The sequence below is a fragment of the Schistocerca piceifrons genome, chromosome 5 (assembly GCF_021461385.2).
Source record: "Schistocerca piceifrons isolate TAMUIC-IGC-003096 chromosome 5, iqSchPice1.1, whole genome shotgun sequence".
NCBI classification, from domain to species: Eukaryota; Metazoa; Arthropoda; class Insecta; order Orthoptera; family Acrididae; genus Schistocerca; species Schistocerca piceifrons.
In genome coordinates this window covers 157,981,677-157,998,353 of record NC_060142.1, presented here as the reverse complement: position 1 = coordinate 157,998,353, position 16,677 = coordinate 157,981,677, and the positions used below count along the sequence as shown (strand labels likewise).

General features: G+C 38.2%; 1 protein-coding gene across 1 annotated transcript in view; it reads left to right on the top strand.

The window, feature by feature from the left end:
• Positions 1-16,677, top strand: part of LOC124798295 (CWF19-like protein 1) — a 158,743-nt gene that overhangs the window by 36,094 nt on the left and 105,972 nt on the right. Inside the window, exon 3 of the mRNA XM_047261624.1 lies at positions 9,073-9,174. Coding sequence (XP_047117580.1) covers positions 9,073-9,174 — 102 coding nt within the window. The remainder of the gene's footprint in view (positions 1-9,072; positions 9,175-16,677) is intronic.

Here is a 16,677-nt window from a genome sequence, read left to right as displayed (position 1 = left end):
AAGCTGTGCTGCTTGGCATTGGGGAGGTGATTCTGTTTAAGATACCTGATTGTGCTTGAGCTCGGAATATATTCTAAGATTCTACAACAAATCAGTGTCAATGGTATTGGGCAGTAGTTTTAACGATCACTTCTTTTACCCTTCTTGTAGACGGGTGTGACTTGTGCCCTTTTCCAAGAACTAGGCATGGTTTTTTTGTTCAAGGAATCTACACTAGATTATAAACAGAAGAGGGGCTAATTCAGTAACAAAGTCACTCTAGACTTGGACAGGGATTCCATCATACCCTGAGCTTTGATCATTTTTATCGATTTCAACTGTTTCTCATTGAAGGCATCAAACATTGCTCTCTTGACAGCCAAATGCATTTCAGTCAGCATCTCTCTGTCTGTATCCCTACACTTTGTTCTACACCTATTATGCAGTAATCTCTGTTCCTTTAGAAGTTTCTTTATAGTGACTGTATACTGTGGTGTTTCCCTCCCATTATGAACTGTTCTACTAGGTACATATCTATCCAGTGCATGGTCAACTATTCTTTTAAACTTGAGCCAGAGTTCCTCTACATGCTCCTGCCCTGTGCTGAAAGTTTTAAAGTTCCTCATTGAGATATGACACTACTGATTTGTTATCTAGTTTACTGAGCATATGTATCTTTCTGCTTTTTTTAGTTGTCCTTTGTACTTTGGTAATCATTGTTGCCACAGCCGCATCAGGTCACTGATACCAGTTTTGATGTGGACATCCTCAAAGAGGTCAGGTCTATTTGTTGCCATTAGATCCAATATATTTCCATTGTGAGTGTTTTTGCTAACTATTTGTCCTAGGTAGTTTTCAGAGAAGGCATTTAGTAAAGTTTTACAGGATGTCTTATCATGCCCATCACTAACAAAACTATAATTTTCCCAATTAGTTGTTTGATGATTAAAGTCTCCAACAATGATTCCAGTATGATTGGGGAACTTTTTTTTTTTTTTTTTTTTTTTTTTTTTAAAGTTTTCGGTCACATCAGGAGATGAGCCAGGTGGCTGACAGAAGGATGCAATTATCATTTTATGCCCACCCCTGACACTGAGTCTTGCCCAACAATCTCATGAGCAGCTTCAGTTTCTACCTCAATGGCTTTGAGTTTCTTGTTTACTGTGATAAATACACCACCTCAATTTCCCATTTGGCTGTCCTTTTGATATACACTTAAATTTTCCCCAAAAAATCTCAATGCTATTAATTTTTGGTTTCAACCAGCTTTCTGTACCTGATATTACGGAGCTTCACTGTTTTTTCATGAGCGCTTCAAACTCTGGCACTTTGTTGAATGCTTTGGCAGTTTACCATTAGGATTTTAATACTCTCACCTATGAGAGGCATTTCTTTTGATCTTACACTGATACTTCTGGGCTTCCTACAGCTATTGTTATCTGGATTGGATGTAGGGTCACCTAATCTAAAAAATCCTTGTGTACATCCCACACACAGTCAGCTCTGGTTCAGTCCTTCCACTCGACTAGAACCAAAGGGCCACGATCTGTTCTGGGGACAAAGCTGCAAATTGAGAGCTTCGTTGAAACTCCATGCTCAAGGCTTGTGTTCTCAACCGTCTCTGCCAGTCGCTGGAATGGCCCAAGAATTACATCTCTCTCTCTCTCTCTCTCTCTCTCTCTCTCTCTCTCTCTCTCTTTTTTGATCGGCTGGTCGAAGATTCCTGGAGTAATTGAGGTAGCAATGTAACTTGGCCATCTCAGTCACCTGACCTCAAACCAATGGTATTGAGAGAGGTGGGATAAAATCAACACTTGACCCCCCTTAGCACAAACATTCCATGTTTGGGTTATTTGGCTGACTGCTTATTGGTCTGGTAAATTTGGTAGTCCCAATTCTTTATGGTCTTTTTTTGTTTAGACAGTGGAGAAAAGAATGGCAATTGATCGCAAAATCCATCACTTTACTACAGCAGATCTAGATTTCAACTATTACATAGTCAGCTTCAGTGCTAAAAAGCACAAAATAGGTGAATCAGGGACAAAAATAATATAACTGTCACCATACATGCAAACATAAGAATCACACGGTTACATACCATATAACAGGTGATATTTTTCTGTTTGTTTTTGCCAGTTGCATCTCATAATTATATTTTTCAAGAATGTGTGAATCTGATGTGTTAGCCTGTTTGGATCCATTCTCTCTGTGTGCTCCACTAGTTGAATTTCTTACTGTGTGTCCCAAGAAATGAATGTTTCACATACGCGTTGTAACTGTGATTTGAGGGATTTACCTTTAGATTTCTGAATTAAGCTTTGGGTGATATATTCCATCTTATATTCTTGGTCCTAAGCTTTTTCTCATCGTTTTACATTTTTTTAATTGCTGTTTCAACCCTCTGGCTACTCCAGACAAGGTTGCTACATGCCGAATTATATCATTATCACCTGCCTCTGCCTGCACTAAGTACGTTGGGCTTCTAGCTGGGCTGGGGTTACCCAAGTGGCTGGACACTTGTTGTACTCCTGTGTGCATTTTTAAGTCTATGCTCAGTTCTCCCGTACATTTTACTTTTGTTCCAATAGTATATAATACACAAAAATAGAAATCTGTATTCTTGGCCTTGGCTACAAAGTAAATTGTAATACATAGTGTTGTAATCAGTGTCAGCTCATTGAGATGTTATGCAATAATGCCCAGCAGCAGGTGGATGGCTGCACTGTCATCAGTACTAGTTCAGGTGCTCACTTACTGAGTAGCACAACAGATTTGCATGTCACATAACTTTCCTCAAACGTAATCAGAAACCAAAAAAACCGCAATCTAGTCTAGATAATGAGGCACAAAGAAGCTAAAACAAGACAATTAATTTGTGCCTCTTCACAGCACAGCTCAAGACTTGTTCCTATGATGATTACAGACTCACTCTCCTGCTAGGCCCTGGATGCCTAGGATGTCTGGCACAGTGTCTGTGGAGCCCCTGCAAAAGGTCACTCTCGATCCACAGGGATAGTGGTGCTCCTAGTGGCTAACTGTAGATTTCATTAAATGGTGATGGTATCTTTATACCTTAGAATTGGCCTCTAATTTCGTGGTGAATGCCTTTGTTTTACCCTTAAAAGTAAGTGTGTTACTTAACGTCACCCATTGTGTGAGAAGGTATTTCAAAAGCCTGCTTGTCTTCCTTACTGCTGCCTATTGGTGTTCAAGAGCGTTTGTGTTGGTGCCAGATGCCTCTAAATGGCTGTCAGTCTCCTGGCAGAGAACTGTACAGAGGAAATGTCTTCCCTGGTGGTGCTCTTGATAATTAAGAGAGCATGGTCATTTAACTGCTGTAGTTCACTTCATATGGCAATAGTCATGCTCCAGTACACTTCAGAGTTATGTGTGGCTACTACATAAGGTAAGAGTTCACACCAATTATTATGTTGGGCACTTATGTAATGGCTGAGCATTTTCTCGTTGTTTCAGTGTACTAGATCAGTATGACCATTTTATTTGGCTCAGTAGGGGTTAATTCACAATTACTTGATTCCTGTGAGTCAACACAATTGAGTAGTCATTTCTGACATGAAATTTTAATTCTTTTACATGACAAGAGCATCATACATCCTGGATTCCAACAGCTGTTTGGGTATCAAGGAATGAGTGATAGCCTTGGCTCTTTGATCCAGTATAACCACCTTTGCTAAAATCATGTGAATGGTCAGTTAGCTTTCATTTTTAGTGTGGGCAGGGTCTGTACAAAGGGACTATGAATGTCTGGTTTTATTGTCTAGAATGGTTTATCTGTTTGTGGTAAGTGCAGTTATGTTGCTTTGTACTTCACGTGTTATGCAAACTGAGCGCAATATGTTAATTGTTTTTTGTAGTGCTTAACTTACTTACTTCTGTCTTTCCACCTGTAAAAATCTACAACATAGCAAACAGTAATATACCATCCACCAATTCGAGTAAGGATTGCATTGTGTGTGTGATGTAATACCTCACCCTGCAAACTCTTCGGGATGAGTAGTTCTCCTGTGGAGGAGTTCATCATGTGTGGCGAATTGGGATGTGTCACAAATTGCTGACGTTGTGTGTCCTTGTGCTGCACATTATTTCATTGTTGCTCACTTACTTGGTAACGGCTGAAGATGGCTGACCTTTTCAAATTAGTATGCCAGTATGTGCGCGGTCTCAGTGCCAGAACATGCAGACTCTGGATGACAGTTGGCGGAATTCAGATCAGTTTGTTTCCTTTGGCCAAATCATGTGACGTTCCCACATGCAAAGCATGGATTGTAAGAATATTTTAAGTTTAGTACAAGAAAGAATGAGTTTGTGGCAGGCTGAAGATGAGGGATATTGTAGTGATCCGAGGCTTAAAAGTTCCTGTACCTAGTGATATTCGACAGAGAAGAAGTAAAGAGATTTTCCAGAAGCTGACTATCCCGCAAAGAGGAGGGGCTGTAAAATTCCAAGTAAGTCACCTCGTAAAGAAGTGGAATGTGATTTGGGTAAATAAATCAGTATAACCCACACTCACACGTTAAGTCGTCATAACATTAGAATATGTCTTGAAATCTCTGGTTTTTATTGGAAACCCCAAGTCTTAAACAACTTAAAAACTTAATAATAATTATCTTATATTACTTTTGCATGTTCTGTGGCTGTTTGTCCATTTCAGCCGTATGTGTATATTTAAAATTCACTATGTCATCTACAACACATGCAAATCTATACGGGCCTAGATTACAACCTCAAAAAATTATTACTCATGTTTTTATGGCAGTAGGTTGGCATGCTGTTATATGAGGTTATTTGAAAATGTGGTGTATATACTTCCACTTTTCAGTGCTTTAGGTGTTCAGAGTATCGTATTCTAAAATTCATATTTGTCTTTCTCACATATGCCAAATGACAGACATTGATGTGTGTGTTTTGCTGAAGTTACTTGAAGTTGTGCAGAGTGTTAGTAAACTTGCTTTCCAATACCACTATGAATGGTCTCTAGTATATAACAGGATGTTCCTCGCTTATCTCATATATAGCTATTCTCCACCATGAAGTTGAATTCAATGAGGCACACCTTTTTGTTATGTTATACTGTTCATTGGGTCTATGAGACTAAGACTTCATTTCAAGGCCAGACAATCAGAAATTATTCAGAAAGACTGCTGTACAGGTAGCAGTGTAAGTCAGTTATTCTGTATACCATGCTCCATAATTTTGGAGTGTTTCTTCTCAGCTTTGTTCAGGTGATTCGATGCATTTATGACATGATGTTTTCACATGAAGGTTTTTCATAGCCTGGATAGTCATGAATGGGGTTAGATGTTAATAGCTCCTTCAGCCCTACGAAAGCGTCACAGTCCACAAACTGCTTGAATTTTATACTCTTCTTCTTCTTCTTCTTCTTCTTCTTCTTTTTTTTTTTTTTTTTTCAGTGATTGTGTGAGGGTGCTTGCAATTTTTTTGTAGTCAGGCACAAATTTCCAGACCAAGAAATGATCGCACTCTTATACTGTATTATGTATTGGGAAATTGTGTGTGGTTTCCACAAATTGTGGATTGGATTTGATACCTATCCAGCTGATGATAGTACCTAAATAGAATTCCTCTTTCAGAACAAAGTGAGGTTACTCTAGATTCGGTTTAAGGCAAGTGATCCTGAACTGAAATAGGGATTCCACGGCTTTACAACATGGCCATCAATGTAACTACAGAAAACAATGATGTTATCTCAGTGGACAATACATTGTAACACAATGTCCAGTAGACATTGGAATGTTATCTGGGCATTTTTAATCAAAAGGTAGGAAATTATATTGATAGTATCCTATGGTGACTGTAAATTCAGGTTTTGGCATATCAAAGAGGTTGGGGGGAAAAAAAAGAAAAGAAATCAGCCAACCAGTTGCAACTTAAGGGTTGATTTAGCCCTTGACCAAGCTTTCAATATTTATAAAAATATCTTATTCAGATTTGATGGCCAATTTTTTTTCAGTCTCTCCAAAATTATGCAGTTGCTGAATCACAGCCATGTTTAAGATTTTGGCACATCCTCAGTGCCACTTCTGTGTGGTGATATTTGTTGCCTAAGTACATAGTAGTGAAATACTTGTACTGCCTTACATTTTTTGGGATGTGTGATGTTTGATAATGGGTATACATCATCTACTGTGAGTTAATTCAGCAATCGATAGGCACAGTAAAACTGATATGTTCTGCCTCTGTCCATGCATTTCTTAAGCCTTATTTACTCCAGAACAAACAGAAGTGAACGTAAGCAACCACATATTCACAGCCATCTCTACAAAGTTTATTACGATTTGCTTGTACCTGTGAATGTGTGTTTACAATGGAATAAACAGAAGATAACACTAGAGAAGCATAGCATGCCAACCCAATGACTTTTGTGCCATTGTTGTTTGCAATAATCGGCTTATGGTTTTCTCTCAATAAAAACTATTTACAGCCAAGATGCAAATCCGTAATATTCAGATGGAATGATTTTATGTGTAATGCACACTGCTTTTGACGAAGTGAGCAAAATTGATTAGGAGGCGAAAATGTTGGTATGAATTGCCTGGGGTGGTGCGTTTATCACTGAACTGCAGCTCCAACCTCCCTCAGCATTATTCCAAAAAATTATTAGTATGTTTGTTGGTGCTCTTTGCTAGCTTTTCATTGGAACTGAGGGGGGAATCTAAAAATAGAACACTGATTGTTGACAAGCAACATACTCTGAAGAAAGACTAGCATTTACACTCCAGTTATTAGCAACCTGGGTACAGTTACATTAGTAATTTTTTTGCATTTCCGATGTTGGTCAATCTCAGATGGTTACTGATGTCTGCACACTGATAAATGCAAAGCACGCCAGCATTTTATCAAAATACATACAAGGAAGATACATTAATAAAGTGTGATTAATGTAATAAAAATATTCCAAGTGACCTGTTACATAGGCTACATATAAAATCTTCTCACTGTTTGTTGGAGGGAAGGTAAAGTGATTGAGGGAAAAATGATTTTTATTTATTTGATTAATACATCTACATCCAATCTAATATATCTAATCTGCATGCACTTATAACAACAATGATAGGCCTGTGATGTAATTACACCTACCTTCAACATAAGCCACAAGAATGATTGTGCCTACTATGTAACTTTTGCATTGAACATATCTGTATTTCTTTACTTTCAAGGAATTTCATTGTGCTGTTCATTTTTTTTAAAGGAATCTGAAACATGTCTTGCCAGTTTCTCCCCAGCTGTTGGAAGAAAGAAATGAAGAATTGTCTTTCTCACCTTTGACTGCTTTGGCAATTTTGTACTGAGCATACTTCTTTTCATCCAGTATTTTGTGCCGATGATTTGTTGGACACCACAAATACTTACGGTATCTCTAAATTTTTGTTAGCAGCATTACATTTCTCTAACCACTCCATTTGTTACACAAATCACATTTAACAACAAAAGTACTTCATGAGCAAAATAACAGACAAATTCTCACTGTACTGTGAGTGCTGAAATGGAAAGAAAGTTAAATTCCTGTGATGGTTCACTGAAAGACCAATAACAAGCAGAACATGACCAAGCACCTGCAAATGTGAATCAAGCACAACCAAATGATGCTTGGTTATTCTTGCATATCAATTACTCCAGATAGAATGCTTGTTCACTGACACTTGTGTTCACTCTGATCTAAACCAGGCTTTAGTTATTATAAATGCACATGTAGTCACAGGGGCTCCTGGTCATCTGTAAAATGTCATCTTATTTTTGGTGTTTCATCAGTTCCTCCACTAATGGTTTAAGATGGGGCAGAATACCATATAGCTTTCAGTACACTGGGTTTTCATCCCCAGTCGAATTTCAGGCAAGCTTTGCCGGAAATGATGTATGACCACTTAGTAATTCTATATGCTCACTGAATAACACACGACATTTTGTCCTGTTTATCTTTTGACAAATTTGCAACTTTTGCTCATCATGTGAGTTTGTCAACAACTTTCCCTTACTGCAGGCTACATAAACTCACTTCTTTTTCCAGCAGCTTTTTGTCTAATGTCTGAAAGATTTCGATCAGCATTCCGTGACCATATTTTGACTTCCACTTTTAAAAAAAATTCCATCCTGACAGGAGTTACCTAGATTTGTCATGCTTTTGAGTATATGGCATACTACAGTGTGCTGAACATATTGATACCCTATTCATTTCATCATTTTATTATTGGGTTTACCAATACAGTCTGAAAATTCTTCATGCCCCTCACTGTGGTTCATCAAAATGTTATTAAGTAATCCGTAGGGGGACACAGTGACAAATTTCAACTTGTAGTGCTCTGGATTCCTGACTGAATGCTTGTATGCGGACGCTCATTCACTAGTATTCACTTTGGTTTAAACCTGGGTTTAGGTGTGATGACTATGCCTACTTATCAATGTCTTGTGACTACTGGCTGTGTGTCCTGTAACAAACTCTGAAGAAGTACTTTACCAAAAGCCTGAAACTGTTTTCAGACATGTTAATGTGCTTATCAACAATTTTTGTTTTGAAGCCTGGTTTAGCTATAACAATTAAGGTTTCAAGTATTTATTCTAATCACTCCACATAGTTGTCAGAATAGAACTTTAATCATTACTCACTTAATTTCATACTAATTTTCCTTTTCCATATCACATCAGAGCAGATGCTTACAAAAATAGGTTTTGTTAACTAAACTCTAAACTGCAGTAATCCGGCATATTAAATATGAATGGTATTGTTTATTACTGGACTTACATTTGGAAGAAAGAGGGTTCAAATCCCTGTCCAGCTGTTCTGATGTTGGTTTTCTGTGGTATCTATAAATTGATTAAGATGAATGACAGGATGAGACCTCTGAAAAGAATACAACCAATTTTCTTTGCCATTTGTGCTCGGTCCAAACTTGTGCTCCCTCTTAATGGCTTTGTTTATAAAAGAACACTAATCAGTCATCCTTTTGTCATGATTTTGTCCTGCAATGAAAATGAAAGTTGTTTTATTGTCTTCATTTTTCCACCACATTGAATTTGGTTTTATGGTCCTTGTGATAAATATTCTTTTTTTTTCAGTTCCTTTGCCTACTTACATCTTGGGACCCACCAGTGAAGATCAGCTAAGTAATTATGATAACTTAGATGGATGTGAGCTGTGCCCAAATGTAAGCTACATTGGTAAGTATTCATGAATAACGTCAGTGTTATGTGACAATGCAGAAATGTTATTTTACACTACTTAACATTAACAATAATGAGGAAATCGCATCTTTGGAAACTTGAATTATTGGCTATTTTCTGTAGGGAAGTGCAGTGATTTACAGACACCTAATGCTTTCTTTGAAACATTTATTTTATTTCACCTCACATTCTTCTATAGATGAACCATGTTCTTTCTCCATTCTGGATGATATTCTTAATTTCTATCTCCATACTGCTTATCATCTTATTTCTGTCTTTTCATTGTAGTTATGTAGATTTAATACTCTTTCTGTTAATCAGGTAGTTCTCAATGTAGCAAACTTTGTAATAGAAATATCGCTGTGTTCACTGATAACAGGATTGGGAACCAGTTGATCTAAAAACCTAGTTACTGTGTTTGTGGTGGACATTGCGTAGGTAACAGCACGAATAAAAAATCATAATTTTACTCTTACCATGAGACAATTACAGTAAAGGCTTTCTTTAGCTTAATCAAAGAATTTCAGATTTTATGTTCAGAATAAGTATTTAACCAATATCATCATCAGGGTGAATTGATATTTTTTCTCTCTCTCCTGAGATAACCTTTACCTTCAGCAGAACATTTTCCCCTGGAATTAGATTTTTGAATTTAGGAAACAGAATGAAGTATCTTGGAGCCAAACCTGTGGAATGAGGTGATTGTAGAACTTCTGTTTCAGAGCCCAGATCATGACTGATGTGTGAGCATAAGTATTTCTGTGATAAAAGAGCATTTTTTACAGACTAATCTGTCGTTTCTGTTCTGCATACTTTCTGTTAGTATTGCTTAAGTCATTATGACACTTCGTGTGTCACAGAAACAAATTCTTTTCTTGACTGTAGCTCTATCCCCAGGATATAATGGTTGAACCACATTCTGTCCACAGTCATTTAAAGATGCCATACAATCTTTGGATTACATTACAGTTTTCCAAATTTGATTTTGTTCTGTCAAAGACAACCACTGTGCACTAAATTTCTTCATATACAAAAATTCATTCAGCTCCACATTCTTTCAAAAATGAATTTCATTGACCACATACTCAGAAGAAACTTCAGTTGCACGTAGAGAATTTGACAAGTAACTGTATAAACCTTATGAGAAGGGAAGTTGCTATTCACCATATAGCGGGGATGCTGAGTCGCACAACAAAAAGATTGTCACAATAAAATTTTTTGGCCATTGGCCTTTGTCAACACCACACACACACACACACACACACACACACACACACACACACACACACAGGAATGCAGTCTCAGGCATCTAAAACCACACTGCGAGCAGTAACACCAGTTGCAACTGGTGTTGCTGCTCGCAGTGTGGTTTCAATTTCCTGAGGTTGCAGTCATGTGTTTGTGAGTTGTATGTGTGTGTGTGTGTGTGTGTGTGTGTGTGTGTGTGTGTGTGTGTGTGTGTGTGTGTGTGTGTGGTGACTCAGCGTCTCCGCTATATGGTAAGTAGCAACTTTCCTTCTCATAATATTATTCCAAGTAACTGTATGTTCAGTTTAAGTTCATTTGTGTGATTATAAACAGTCATGAGCATTTGTGTAGAGTACCCCTAAATTTAGTGTAGCAATCATTTAATGATATTTGCTGTTTCAAAAATCTATAGTCTTCAATCATAACTGCATCCAAACAAAAAAAAGCAGCCATGTGCTGATGCAATAAGTTTATTAATGTTTAAGATGAACAGTGGCAGCTTGTGTAAAATTTTACCAATTTGCTGCAGTATTACAAAAATAAAGAGGTTATTTTTCACTATGTCATCATGAAAGGTGCGACTTAATATTATTGCAATATTGGTTTCACCTAATGCATTAAGCTCAAGTATGTTGTTTGTATGTTGATGATTTCTGCATTAAAAAAAAATATGTCCTAGATTTTGTGCTTCCACTGTACCCCAAACATCACTGTTCTTGAATGATCGACATGGCAAACAAAAAAGTGTGTTGTGAAGATCACACCCACAGCTCTTTTTGTACACTTCCACACAAATTTTCCTCGTATACTCACTTTTTTTAACCACCTACCTGTAGCATTTTGACTTACAAGGGTAATAATCATAACTAAATTGAATATATAATTTTATTGTAGAAATTGAACTATTTAAATATATTTAAATTTTAAAGTTAAACTATTAACTTAGCAAGGAATGTATGAGAATGGTTTGAAAAATTCTTGGAATCACCATGAGAGGTCAGTGCTAGTGCAATGGGTTGTTCACGTGATATTCATTGCCCGTAAACACATGCCATGTCAGTCCTCTTGGAAGAGAGCTGTGGCAGTGACGTGGCTCTGATGTTGTTCCCACATACTGATTTGCGAAGATGGAAAAAATCGAAATTCAAGCAGTGCTTAAGTACTTCGTAAAGAAAGGTACGAAAGCAAAGGACATTCATGCCGATTTCCAGATTACACTGGGGGGACTCTGCTCCTTCATATTCAACTGTTGAAAAGTGGACAAATCAATTTAAATTTGGTTGGGAGAGCTTAGATGATGATCCGCACAGTGGTCGGCCAAGATGTGTCACTACTCCAGAAATCATTGCAAAAGTGCACAAAATGTTCATGGAGGATCGCCGATTGAAAGTCCGTGTGGAATTACTCAGGCTTGCCAAATGTCATGTGAAAGGGTATATCACATTTGAACTGAAGAATTGGAAATGAAAAAATTATCTGCAAGATGGGTGCTGCGACTCCTGACGCTGTATCAAAAACACATGAGAATGGACATATCAGAACAATGTTTTGCCTCTTTTAGGAGAAACAAACAAGATTTTTTGCGCCAATTTGTGACCACATATGAAACTGGGGTGCGCTACTATACCCCAGAGACAAAACAACAGTCAAAGAAGTGGAAACATGCTGATTCTCCGCTACCAAAGAAAGCATAGACAATTCCTTTGGCGGGAAAGGTCATGGATCAGTGTTCTGGAATGTGAAGGGGATTCTGTATGTATATTATCTCCCCACTGGGCAAACAATTACTACGCTAACCTCCTGGACAAAGTGCAACAAAAGATACGCGCAAAAAGGCCAGGTTTAGCAATGAAGAAAGTCATCTTCCATCAAGGCAGTGCGCATGGCAAAATGAATTGTTGTCACACCCGCCTTATTCACCTGATTTGGCTCTGTCAGACTTCCATTTCTTCCCAAAGCTGAAAATTTTTCTTGATGGACGAAGATTCACTTCATACTAAGAATTGATAGCTGGAGTTGATGAGTAATTTGTAGGCCTGGAGGAAACTTATTTTCGAGATGGGATTGAGGTACTGGAACATTGTTGGACTAAGTGCATTAATCTACAAGAAGGGGGAGGGGTGGGGGGAAGGAAGAAAGAAAAAGGTGGTCGCGGAAGAATAGAAACCGAGTTGGCACCGATACATCAGGTGTTGCTCAAAAATCCCTCATACTGCACTTCTAAATCTTTAGAGAGCATTTTATCTTTTTCTACAGCCCACTCAGGTGACATATGCTAGAAACTTGAAAGGGGCATCTACCTGCTTTCATTCACATAGTTTGAGCCAAGTCAGTGAGCCCTGACCCCTACCCCCCTTGTTAGATTTAAATTTGGTGTAGGTATTTCTAACTCTTTAATTTTCATTTTCTTCTACAAAGATCTACTGCAAAAGGACATCTTGAGCAGATCATCGGTAGAATTCAACATGTTGCAGAATACTTTACACACAATTTCAAAGATGCTGTGAGCAATGTTGCACCCTTAGTTCAGGCAGGGGTGATGCCACATCAAAGCATTCGCAGTTGAAAACCGACAATTGTATCCCTCCACTGAGTTGAGCATAGTGTGGCTGACAATCATTTCAGCACTCGACATTGGTTTCTTGTCATTGTGAAGAGAGTGCTACAAAAAATGTTTTCGTCCATTTTATGTGCATACCGTCATGCATTTGAAGAGAAGTGGCTTCATTTTAGTGTGATTCTGATTCACATTTGAAGAGAAATGGCGTGATTTTAGGGTGATATGTACTGTGCACATTAGCACATAGTCACCAGCTGACACAGTAGATGAGTATTAAGGTATTCAGTGAAAATATTACTATCCCATCTTGGGACTTATAGATTTGCTAAGTTATTGTTAAAATATTTTGTGATTAAAGGTCGTACGTAGTTATATGGTGTAAATCTCTTGAGATGACATTAGCAAAGTTGAATTTGAGAGTTCAAATATTGCTTTGACTTTTTGCGCAAGAAATCTAACAAATTATAGTTCCTAATTTTAAATTGACTCATATTCTTAAGTGTTCAATATCTTGTGTTTGGTGTCATATCAGACACCTTTTTATTGATAAAAGTATACAAGCACCATTGGGTTTAACATGAACATAAATTTGTATAGCAATCCAACCAACATTTCTGGTGACAGATGTGAGTTTTAAAAGCTTTCCAGTGAATGGAATATTAAAAAAAAAATTTGCTTGCATTTAGTCATCATATACTACACTCCATGATATTTTGACCTGGCACCTGTCAGTCATACCCAGATGGGTTAACAAAGACTGAGAAAGATTTCTGCCTTCCACACTTTATTAAGAAGTAGAAGTAATCCACTGAATTATAGAACTATATCACTAACTGTGATTTGCTGTAGGGTTTTGTAACATATACTGTGTTTGAACATTTTGAAATACCTCAAGGAAAATGATCAATTCCCATGCAGCCAGTATGGTTTCAGACTATGTCATCCTTGTGAAACACAACTTACTGTTTATTCACATGAAGTAATGAGTGCTCACAGCAATGAGTGCTCACAGCTTAGAATGTTTGCAGATGATGCTATCATTTAAGCAAAATTCTTGTGTTTACTTCATTGAATATTTGGTGGAGAGAGAATTTTCAGGTAGAAATTCAAAGATATAGTAGCAACAGCAATTGAGAGATTCATACCTCATAAATTGGTAAGAGATGGAACTGATCTCCCATGGTACACAAAACAGGTCCGAACGCTGTTGCAGAGGCAACGGAAAAAGCATGCGAAGTTCAGAAGAACGTGAAATCCCGAAGATTGGGTAACATTTACAGACGCGCGAAATTTGGCACAGACTTCAATGCAAGATGCCTTTAATAGGTTCAACAACGAAACATTGTCTCGAAATTTGGTAGAAAATCCGAAGAAATTCTGGTCGTATGTAAAGTACGCAAGCGGCAAGACGCAGTCAATACCTTCGCTGCGCAGTGCCGATGGTACTGTTACCGATGACTGTGCTGCTAAAGCGGAGTTATTGAACGCAGTTTTCCGAAATTCCTTCACCAGGGAAGACGAATGGAATATTCCAGAATTTGAAACACGAACAGCTGCTAGCGTGAGTTTCTTAGAAGTAGATGCCTTAGGGGTTGCGAAGCAACTCAAATCGCTTGATACGGGCAAGTATTCAGATCCAGATTGAATACCGATTAGGTTCCTTTCAGATTACGCTGATACAATAGCTCCCTACTTAGCAATCATATACAACCACTCACTCACCGATAGATCTGTACCTACAGATTGGAAAATTGTACAGGTCACACCAGTGTTTAAGAAGGGTAGTAGGAGTAATCCATCGAACTACAGACCTATATCATTGATGTCGGTTTGCGGTAGGGTTTTGGAGCATATACTGTATTCAAACATTATGAATCACCTCGAAGGGAACGATCTATTGATAGGTAATCAGCATGGTTTCAGAAAACATCGTTCTTGTGCAACGAAGCTAGCTCTTTATTCGCACGAAGTAATGGCGGCTATCGACAGGGGATCTCAAGTTGATTCCGTATTTCTAGATTTCCGGAAAGCTTTTGACACCGTTCCTCACAAGTGACTTCTAATCAAGCTGCGGGCCTATGGGATATTGTCTCAGTTGTGCGACTGGATTCGTGATTTCCTGTCAGGAAGGTCGCAGTTTGTAGTAATAGACGGCAAATCATCGAGTAAAACTGAAGTGATATCAGGTGTTCCCCAGGGAAGCGTCCTGGGACCTCTGCTGTTCCTCATCTTATAAATGACCTGGGTGACAATCTGAGCAGTTCTCTTAGGTTGTTCACAGATGATGCTGTAATTTACCGTCTAGTAAGATCATCCGAAGACCATTATCAGTTGCAAAGCGATTTAGAAAAGATTGCTGTATGGTGTGGCAGGTGGCAGTTGACGCTAAATAACGAAAAGTGTGAGGTGATCCACATGAGTTCCAAAAGAAATCCGTTGTAATTCGATTACTCGATAAATAGTACAATTCTCAAGGCTGTCAATTCAACTAAGTACCTGGGTGTTAAAATTACGAACACCTTCAGTTGGAAAGACCACATAGATAATATTGTGGGGAAGGTGAGCCAAAGGTTGCGTTTCATTGGCAGGACTCTTAGAAGATGCAACAAGTCCACTAAAGAGACAGCTTACACTACACTCGTTCGTCCTCTGTTAGAATATTGCTGCGCGGTGTGGGATCCTTACCAGGTGGGATTGACGGAGGACATCGAAAGGGTGCAAAAAAGGGCAGCTCATTTTGTATTGTCACTTAATAGGGGAGAGAGTGTGGCAGATATGATACGCGAGTTGGGATAGAAGTCGTTGAAGCAAAACATTTTTCGTTGCGGCAAGATCTATTTACGAAATTTCAGTCACCAACTTTCTCTTCCGAATGTGAAAATATTTTGTTGAATCCATCCAACATAGGTAGGAATGATCATCAAAATAAAATAAGAGAAATCAGAGCTCGAACAGAAAGGTTTAGGTGTTCATTTTTTCCGCGCGCTGTTCGGGAGTGGAATGGTAGAGGGATAGTATGATTGTGGTTCGATGAACCCTGTGCCAAGCACTTAAATGTGAATTGCAGAGTAATGATGTAGATGTAGATGTAGAACTGATGGAGGACATTGAAAAACAAAGGAAGACAACTCGTTTTACATTATTGCGAAATAGCGATAATGGCTGGTTGCAGCATTCCTCCATAGGCTGTGTGGTTGTTCCATGTAAGCCATACCACAATGACAAGGTATTTTGTAAATTCCAGCTTCCCACAATAACAAATGATCCTCTGCTGATCCCAATAGGTCTGCAGTCTTAAGTAGTGGATGCAAAAAGACTTAAATGTGAAATTCCCAGAGGATTCTGTCCATCTTGAGTGAAATGTTTTCGACAAAGGGAAGAAAAATTATGGAATTTGCCAGTGTGCTCTCTGCTGTATCCACTTCCTGGTTTTTGGCTTTAACTGACAGTGTCACGTTAATCTGCCAAGTAGAATATCCATTTTCTCTTAAAACTGTTTTTAGGTGGGCTAACTCTTTAGGCAAAATATCTAGTTACAACATTGTGTGAGCTCTTTGTGAAAATGTTGTAAGCACATTATAGTTTTCAATAAGTAATGAAATCTCAGCAATTGTAAATACAAATAGGAATGAGTGGGCTTATAGTTAACTGAATTTCCCAGAGAGCCATTGTTCAGTGTCCTTCTGTCTAAT